Below are 9585 nucleotides of genomic sequence, written 5' to 3'. Positions count from 1 at the left end.
ATCTATCTATCTATCTATCTATCTATCTATCTATCTATCTATCTATCTAATCTATTTATTTCTATCCATCCAGGGTAAACCTTCGGATTCCAAAGCCCAGCTCCGTTGCCATGGCGACCCGCAGAGAAGGAAACGTTTCTCAGTACCAGAGCTCAGCGCCTGGAGTTGCGGTCCTCTCATGTGATGTGACGCCAGGCCTCCTGGAGGGCGCCTGCGCAATGTGGCTGTCAAGAGCCTTGCAGCCGGTGGGGGCGTGGCCTAGAGGAGGCTCGGGCTCCAGTTGCGCGTGCGCGGATCCGCGCAGTCTTCCAGGCGCTCCCGCCTCTTTGTCCGCGACCGTGGTTACTGAGTACGTAGCGGAGACGCCACCCCCGGAAGCTGTTCCCGGGAGCGGAAGTGGCAGGTGGCTCGCTAGAGTAGGAACCGCGTGTGCAGTGCTACTCTACTCCAGCTCGAGCGGTTCTGGTGGGCGTGGGCTGAAGGAATGCGGATCCGGCTTCTCGGTGAGTGACAGTCCCGGGACGGTTCGCTGAGGACCAGGGGCCGGACTGCTCGAATGAGTGTCTGAGATGTGGCTGTCCGGAGGCCCGGTGTGAGCACTGCACATGCCCCAATGTTTTTATTTCCTTGGAAAAGTTGGCGGGAACGTTGATAACACTCCCTGATGCTCATTTAGACCTGACAGCTGTTGAGAACTTAACGACTTTGGTGTTGGACTTAGAAATTTTACAATCATTTCCTTGTGGCTTTGAACAGGAAGCTTCCTGCCTTCCGGCTGCAGCCTGCAAAACACTACAGGTGATACTGATCAGCCTCACTAATACCACTCCGTGGAGTCGTGCATTGGAGTGCTGGGGTGAAATTGAAATATATTGTTGTGTTCAGAGCTTTCTTTTTGGGGCTAAGTGTAATATTCGTTCATTTATCCAGTTAATGCCCCTGTGCTTCCCTGCCCGCTAGCCACTGTTGGAACCTTTTGGGATGGCATGTAAGTAACTAGAATTAAGATTCCTGTTCTGCAAAGACGCGGGGTTTACATTCTAGTTTGAGGAAGTTGAGGAAGACAAATCACAAACAACACAGGGGAAAAAATAAGTGATAAATGTGAATGCCACGGAAGAAAGTGGGGTAAGGGACATTGGGAGCCCGAGATGTAATTTACAAATAAGTGTGTTAGGATAGGCTTCACAGAGTAAATTGCCTTCGAGCAAATATTAGGAGAAGCTGAGGGAATTAACTATATACATAGTTGAGGAATAAAGCCCAGGTAGAGATTTCCTCAGTACTGGGCAGGGTGTTTCGATGTGGAATGTGCCTGGGTCTTCAGTGAACAGCAGGCTTGTGTGACCGGAGTGGAATGAGTAAGGGGAGGGGGTAATGATAAGATTAGTTGGCAAGAAGGCTCAAGTACAAGTCAGGAACTTGGAGCATTTGAACCCTTTAGTTGTTTGCAAGTGAAGGTAATTATCAACTTAATTTCGGTGAGATTTCAGAGCTTATCCACAGCCACTAATTAGTATGTGAAGTTAATGACTAAAAGCAGACTTTTTTTTTTTTCCAAAACAGGACGTATTTGAGATCTAAATGTAGCTGCAGTTCCCAGTAAGCACAGCGTGAATCAGGACAAATGAGCTTGTCGTAGTCAATTTTCTGTTTGCTCTTATGTAGGATTTTTTTTTGTGCCTGCAGAAATACCCTGTTTCCATATTCCCTTAGAAGCTTTTCTAAATACAGTTACTAACTGTTAAATGATGTTGCTGTTTGTGACATCTCTACTCACGTGGGACTTGTAAATAGTTGTGGCAAACAAAATGATTAGAGAAGATACCCACTGCTTTAAGGAGCTTACCGACTTGTGGACCAGATGAACACAGGATAAAATACAGGATGGAAAGGGAGGGAAAGGTTTGGTAAAAGAGAGCACCAACGTCATGAAGTCACACGTGTGGTCATAGCTAACCTTTATTTCTCAGTTTAGATTTCCTTTGAGTTCATCTTGCTCAGCGTACAAAGAGATGTGCCCGACTCACGATTTTCACCTTGAAGTATCTGTTTTTTTGTGGGATGGTGATTTAGTTGTCAGTTTTTTTATGTCTAACAGATTTTATGTCTAACCATTTGTCGGATGAATTGACTGTGACATCAGCGCAGAGCATGTGTTGAAAACTTAAGCACGCCTCAATTTACCGTGGGGTGACATAGGACACTCAGCGGTCCGCTTGCTGGAATTTAGAGCTTTCCAACAATACCATTAAGGAACGCCATCTTTCTTTTTCCTAGCCTCTGTCTCTCCAACATAGATGTTTCTGGTTTCCTAGTCAGTTAGGGGTTTTTTGATATTGTTGATGTTGTTGTTAGGGTTTTTGCTTTGTTTACATTTATTTTTTATGTGAGTGTACATGTGTGGGCGTACTTGCAGGATTCCATTCTTTTCCTTGCACCGAATGGGTTTGCAGAATTGAACTCTGATCGTCAGAGGCTTGGCGGCAGTCGCCTATACCTGCTGAGCCATCTTGGCAGACCACCAACCAGCCAAGCTTGTGGTCTAGAATGCAGAGTGACTGCAGTTCTATTCACTGCAGACTTTTCTTTCAGTTTTAAATTTTGTTTTTGACGTGTTACATTTTAGTGATAGAAGAAACAATTACATTTTACAGGATAGGTATGGGCTGTCTAACAAAGCATATGGGAGTCAGGAATCTGAGAGAGGTACCAGGAAAAACATTGGACAGTTTTAGAACCACCGAGAGGACCAGTGGTTTAAGTACAATTTAGTTTACAAACAGTGTAAGATATGCATCAGTTAGCTTTACATTGTCGAAACACCTACGATAAGCATTGTACTAGGAGAAGGTTTATTCTGGCTTACCTTTTCAGAGGTTTCAGTTGGTGGTCAGTTGGCTCGTGACCATTGGCCCTATGATGAGGCAGGACATGGTGGAAAGTGTATGCAGGAGAAGGGCTGTTCACCTCATGGCAGCCAAGAAAGGACAGAAAGGACAGGGGTCCTAATAGCTGCTCAGTAACCTAACTTCCTTCCATTAGGCTCCGCCTCCTAAAGGTTCCCCCTCCTCCAAGTAGCATCACAAACTGGGAACCAAACTTTTCTCTCAAGGGTCTTTGGACAGCATTTTAGATCCAAACCCCTAGCTATGAATAATAGGTGATGGCTTACATCAGTGATTGATATCACCAAAGTACTGGTCTCAGTGAAATGTCATCACAAGTGTATAAAGCAACCCTTGTAAGTGGGTAAGTTGCTGGCAACAGAGAGGCTTGGCCAGGCTGGGGTGTAGGAGACATCCCCAGCCAGGAAGGTGGGTTATGAAGGGAATAGCAAGTCCCAAAAGGCATTTGATTTGCGGTCACGTTCGAGGATGAAGCCGAAGCAAGTACGGTTACAGAATGTGTGTCGTGTCTAGTCGGAGGACAGAGAGCTTTGGGGAGGAGCCAGGTGAGATGCTGTGGCAAAAGCTGCCGCTCACCACTAAATACTCTGTGTTGTGTACCTCCTCTAAAATAATTTGAAAGACCAATATTTTAAAATAAGAGAAATATTGAACCCCAGAATAAGACATATTTTCCAGGACATTGATTGAACTGTAAGTAGCAGAGCTGGAATTTATGCCCAGGACTGATTGCTGTTTAGGCCTCTCCCCTTTGTTCCGTGTCGCTCTGCTTTGTAACAGTGTGCTGACATCAGCCTTCGCATTGTTTGCTGGATTTGTCGGAGTGTGATCAGATGTGCTCCAGTGCTGTTTCACTCCCTGTAAAGGTGACTCCTGTAACCTTCCGCTCTGTCTTCCCAGATTTTAACTCGGTTTGAAGATGAGCAAGCGCAGAAAGCTTCCAGCTCAGCAAATAGCTTGTTCTGAGGCCTTCAGCCCAGACGTCCTCAATGACGTGTCCGAGCTTTTTGCCAAGAACTTTTCCTACCGTAAGCCACTCGATAGTGAGTGGCAGCTCCCAGCTCCCACGGAGAGCTTCACCTGTGAGCACATCGAGTTCAGAGCTTTTCTTGACTTGAAGAACTCCCTCAACGAAGTGAAAAACCTCCTGAGCGACAAGAAGCTGGACGAGTGGCACAGTCACACTGCCTTCACCAATAAGGCAGGAAAAATCATCTCTCATGTCAAAAAGGCCGCGAACGCAGAACTCTGCACTCAGGCATGGTGCAAATTCCAGGAGATCCTGTGCAGCTTCCCGCTTATTCCACAGGAAGCCTTTCAGAGTGGAAGACTGAATTCTCTGCACCTGTGTGAGGCTCCTGGCGCTTTCATAACTAGCCTCAACCATTATCTAAAGTCTCACCAGTTCCCCTGTGAGTGGAGTTGGGTAGCTAACAGCCTGAATCCATACCATGAGGCCAACGACAATCTTAGGATGATTACGGACTACCGGCTGATTGCAAATACCTTGGACTGCTGGTACTTCGGCCCAGATAATACTGGTGATATCATGACCCTGAAATATCTGACTGGGCTGCAGGACTTCCTCAGTGGCATGTCACCCATCCACTTGGTCACCGCCGATGGGAGTTTTGATTGCCAAGGAAACCCAGGAGAACAGGAAGCTTTAGTCTCTTCTCTGCTTTATTGCGAAGCTGTCACTGCTCTGACCACTCTTGGAAATGGTGGCTCCTTTGTTCTAAAGATGTTTACATTGTTTGAACATTGTTCTGTGAACCTCATGTACCTGCTAAACTGTTCCTTTGACCGAGTTCACGTTTTCAAACCTGCTACTAGCAAGGCGGGAAACTCAGAAGTCTATGTGGTGTGTCTCTCCTATAAGGGAAGAGAGGCTGTCCATCCTTTGCTATCTAGGATGTTGTTGAACTTCGGCACTGAGATGACCAGGAAGGCGCTCTTTCCCCATCATGTGCTCCCCAAATCCTTTCTTGAGCAACACGAAGAGTGTTGTTCCTTTTTTCATAGATACCAGTTAGAGACTATTTCTGAGAACATTCGTCTTTTTGAGAGCATGGGAACAGGGGAACAAGAGAAATTGAATACTTTAAGGGACTGTGCTGTACAATATTTTATGCAAAAATTTCAACTGAAGCCTCTTTCTAGAAATCACTGGCTCGTTAAAAAATCCAATCTTGATTGTAGTACGAACACGAAATGTTTTGGACAGAGAAACAAGTGTTTTAAAACCTATAATGAGCGGAAGATGCTGGAAACCCTTTCATGGAAAGATAAAGTAGCCAAAGGCTACTTCAACAGTTGGGCGGAGGAACACGCCGTCTATCACCCCGGGCAGAAGTCCCTCCTAGAAAGGACTGCTTCCAGTCTCGAGTGCCACTCATGGCAGATCTTAGAAGGAAAGAAACTGCCGAAGGTAAAATGTTCTCCTTTCTGCGATAGTGAAATTTTAAAGACTCTTAATGAAGCCATCGAGAAGTCCTTAGGAGAAGCTTTGAGTGTGGACTCCAAGGTCAGTCCCAAGCAGCAATTCCGCTGTTGTCACATCTTTTCAGAAGAGTCGGTGCTATCCGAGTTGTTGAGCCTTACCAAGTGCCTTCAGGATGAGCAGGGTGGAGAACCCAGCAACCCAATCAAGTGCCTGCTCGTGGGTTCACCGACTGTCTGTGATCTCCAAGTGCACACTCCACTGCAAGTCCAGCTTCTGGAATCTGTCGAACTCCCAGCCTTCAGCTGTTCGTTGCTTCATGATGGTGACCCAGCATACCAGCATCTGTTCCTGGATTGCCTGCTACACTCACTGAAGCAACTTCACACCGGAGATGTGATGGTTTTGCCCATCCTTTCTTGCTTCACAAGATTTATGGCTGGCTTGACCTTTGTCCTCCACAGCTGTTTTAGGTTCATCACGTTCTCTTGTCCCACGTCCTCTGAGCCCCTCAGGACCTGTGCTGTCCTGCTGTGCATTGGTTATCAGAACCTCCCAGACCCAGTTTTCCAGTTTCTGCAGAATGTTAACGAACTCTTGAGCACACTGCTCCACCCCACTGCCCCCCAGCAGGTTTTACAGTTTGTGCCAATGGAGGTTCTCCTTCAGGGGAGCCTGCTTGATTTTTTGTGGGATTTGAATACTGCCATTGCTAAAAGGCATTTGCATTTGATTATCCAAGGAGAGAGAGACAGAGCCATCGGCAGCCTTGAGTTATAAAACTGAACACGGCGTTGATGACGTGCCGTTTTGTGGCTTACGGTTTCTGATTTCATTTTACCTGCCCTATTTATTTAATAATTTTCATTTTGGAGAGATGTTAATTTGTGTATTAAAGGACTTAATTATGGGAAGTCCTAGCTTGTTCTGATCTGAAGGGTATGATTCATAGGACAGTTTTTGTGGTAAGAGCCATGCACTGATGGTATCTAGCCTCTAATCATGTGACATCTATGTGTGCTTGGGGACTCCACGCTTGCTTGCATATGCAGTGGAGCTGGTCCTATCTGCTGCAGATTTGCACATGTGCCTTCATTCAGACTTTTTCCCCAACTGAGTCCTCTCTGGCCGGTGCTGTTAGTGATTGTTAGAGGTTATTAATTATTATCGTTAGAGGTTGTTACAGGAAGTGAGTCACTCTGGCATCACTGTTTACCTGGAAGCACTTGACATGTCTGTGGATTTCAGGGATCTATACCCGATTTCTTGATATATGCCATTCATTGCCTTCAGGTCAGTGGCTCAGTTTTCTTTGAATTGAAATGAAATGTGGATTTTTTTTTTTTTTTTGTATGACTGTTTTGCTAGCTATAACTATCCAACTAATAAGAAAGAACAGCTTTAAGCTAAAACCAAAGGTCGTTTTTGTACAGTGAAAAATTGTGTCTAGTATTCGTTTGTCATGAAAAGCTTCCTTCAGCAATGTTGGCATTTTTAATGTCCTGGAAAGATGGTTTAAAGGCTTGGTGCATAGTCTCCTGTGGGTTACATCGGAGTGTGATAGTCATGGTGAACACTTGAGGGAAAATGTAACTCTTCCAGAATGATGACTAAACAAATTCTTAATCTTTATAGTTTTTTTTTTTTTAGTGTGAAAATAGCACTTTACTATTATCCGTGAGATAGATATTTTATCAGTTTTATTTTATTTTGTTGAGTAATATATATTTAATAATATAATGAACTTTTCCAGCAATGTGTTAATCCTTCATTACTTTGAAGTTTTATATGGTACATAATTAGACTTCATGTAAATTTTTAGGGCTTTTTTTGTTGTTGTTACTTAAATAACTAGAAGTATTCTGTCATGTGTCTGATTAATAAGTAAGGTTTTCATGCTCTGCTCTTTCCAAGTTCCATTACAATTCACAAATAAAGTCTTCAGCAGTTGTGTTCTGTGTTTGTTTCATTAAAAGATAATTGTAAGGAAGTTAAAAAATGTAAGTTGGGCTGGGCAGTGGTGGTGCACGCCTTTTATCCCAGCACTTGTGAGGCAGAGGCAGGTGGATTTCTGAATTCTAGGCCAGCCTGGTCTACAGAGTGAGTTCCAGGACAGCCAGGGCTATACAGAGAAACCCTGTCTCGAAACCCCCTTCATCCACACACCCCCAAAAAAAATGTAAGTTGGAAACTTCTAAAGGAAGGTTGGCTGGGAGTTAATGTTTTATTCCCTTTCATGAAAATTTATTCCTTCAATGTTACATTTATGGAATCTTCAGGGGAGAATTTGTACACTTCAGGGCCTGGGGTAGAGGAGCATGGCCTGGCCATGAGAGTCTGAGGTGGTTTCTTTCTGAAGGAACTTCATTTCCTACTAGTGACTTGAAGGTAGTTCTGGTTAGTTGCAGTCTACCAGGAGAGAAACTACTCTTGAGAACTGTTTTGCTGCCTTGTTAGTAATAGTGGGTAGTAATAATGGGGTTTATTTTTACTTATTAACCCATTTAATTAGGATATAGTTGGAAGTTTGAGTTTAGGACTAAGTGAAACTTGCTTTTCTATTTGTGTGTGTGTGTGTGTGTGTGTGTGTGTGTGTGTGTGTACATACATATGTGTTAGTATATGCATCTACCTTGAGGTCCTGGAGTCCAGAAGAGTGTGCATCCCCTGGAGCTGGTGTTCTAGGCAGTTGTGAGTCACTTGCTGTGGGTTCTGGGAACTAAATTCTAGTCCTCTGTAAGAATAGCAAATGGTCTTAACTGCTGAGTCCCTAAAACTTTCTAAGGCCATCAAAGATTGAAATTTTCAAAATACTAATCTGTATTATAATATAAAACATTTGAACATCTTTAAATAGTCTATATAATATTGAAATTATATGGGGGGTTGAGGGAGAATGTCGTCCAGGGCTCTGGCGTTGAGCACTTGGTTCCCAGGGAGTGGTGCTGTTTGGGGAGGTCTAGGAGATTTGGCCTTACTTGAGAAAGGTCCTCACTGGGGGTGGGCTTTCAGGTTTCAAAAAAATGTGCCACTCCCCATTTGCTCTCTGCTGCTTGCTTGCCATCGATGTGAGCTCTTGGCTTGAGGCTCCAACCCATGTTTGCTGCCCCACTTCCCTGCTCTGATGGTGATGGACTCTTACCTTTCTGGAATTGAAAGCCTGAACCAACACACCCTGACAGTCATCTTTCAATGGTGGTTGGGTAGGAGAGAAAGATTGCTCTCTTGGTAAAGTTTTAGCTTTGCCAACATGACCTGGCTTGATTCTCAGAATCCATATTAAAAGGAGGGTGTGTGGTATGTGTGTAATCCTTGCATTGGGGAGGTAGAGTTGGTGGATTGCTGGGGCTTGCTGGCCAGTCAGCATAGCGTATTGGGTGAGCTCCCAAGCCCATGAAAAACCCTATTTCAAAAAGAATGAGATGGATAACTCCTGAGAAATGACACTTGAAATTCTCTGCCCTGCATAAGCACCAGTGTGTACACACACTGTGGTTTGAAGAAACGCATATTAATTTTTTCCTATATAGTTAACTTAAAGGCTCAATTACTTGATAATAGACTTCCCTTTCGTATTTCAACTGGTCACAGCTGTAGAAATAATGAAACATGTCAGTGTTGAGATTTAGAGTTAAGTGTGGTGTCGTATGCCTGAATCTAAGTGTGTGGGATGGTGAGGCAGAAGGACCACCACAGATTTGAAGTCTTGGCTTCAGAGAGAAATACTATCTTAATAAAGCAAACCAAAACTATTTCAACATCATATCAAACTGAAAAGATATCCCTACTGGGATAGTAAAAAAATTGTTAATTTTACTCTACATAGACAACTCAGGTTATGTATTAATAATTGTATTTTAAGATGTGATTCAAATAATATAATGTGAAATGAATTTGCATTTTGAACCTCTAATGTGTGTTTTTCATCCTCTTGTTGTTAAGCCTCCTTAACAATTATTTTATTTTGAGCCGATTACAGAAAGAAAAAAGAAATTACACTACCATGATCTAGAGGTGTGGCCGTAGGCATATGAGGATACAAGTATTTTTTATTAGAAAGTCTGCAGGCTGTGTGTGACGGCTACCATGGTAAACATTTCATTGTACTCAAGTGCAAATGGTAAAGTCCGTCCACTGTTGTTCACCTGCAGACTGTATAATCGTAGACTGTATACCTATGATGTTTCTGTAATCTTCTTGAGGTATTGATCATTGTCTTTTCTTAGAGACTAT

At 43.7% G+C, this 9585-nt stretch overlaps 1 protein-coding gene across 1 annotated transcript; it reads left to right on the top strand.

Moving 5' to 3' along the window:
* The first annotated feature begins 367 nt into the window (after nucleotides 1-367).
* On the top strand, nucleotides 368-7304 carry Cmtr2 (cap methyltransferase 2). Its single transcript, XM_028768672.1, has 2 exons — nucleotides 368-503; nucleotides 3810-7304. The coding sequence occupies exon 2, from the start codon at nucleotides 3829-3831 to the stop codon at nucleotides 6130-6132; it is 2304 nt and encodes a 767-aa protein (XP_028624505.1). The 5' UTR covers nucleotides 368-503; nucleotides 3810-3828; the 3' UTR covers nucleotides 6133-7304.
* The last annotated feature ends 2281 nt before the right edge of the window (nucleotides 7305-9585 follow it).

The sequence above is a fragment of the Grammomys surdaster genome, unplaced genomic scaffold (genome assembly GCF_004785775.1).
Source record: "Grammomys surdaster isolate TR1022 unplaced genomic scaffold, NIH_TR_1.0 187, whole genome shotgun sequence".
Taxonomy (NCBI): Eukaryota; Metazoa; Chordata; class Mammalia; order Rodentia; family Muridae; genus Grammomys; species Grammomys surdaster.
This window is presented reverse-complemented; position numbering and strand designations above follow the sequence as displayed.

Coding starts and splice junctions, on each gene's coding strand:
- Cmtr2 (XM_028768672.1), top strand. CDS start 3,829: ATGAGCAAGCGCAGAAAGCTTCCAGCTCAGCAAATAGCTTGTTCTGAG.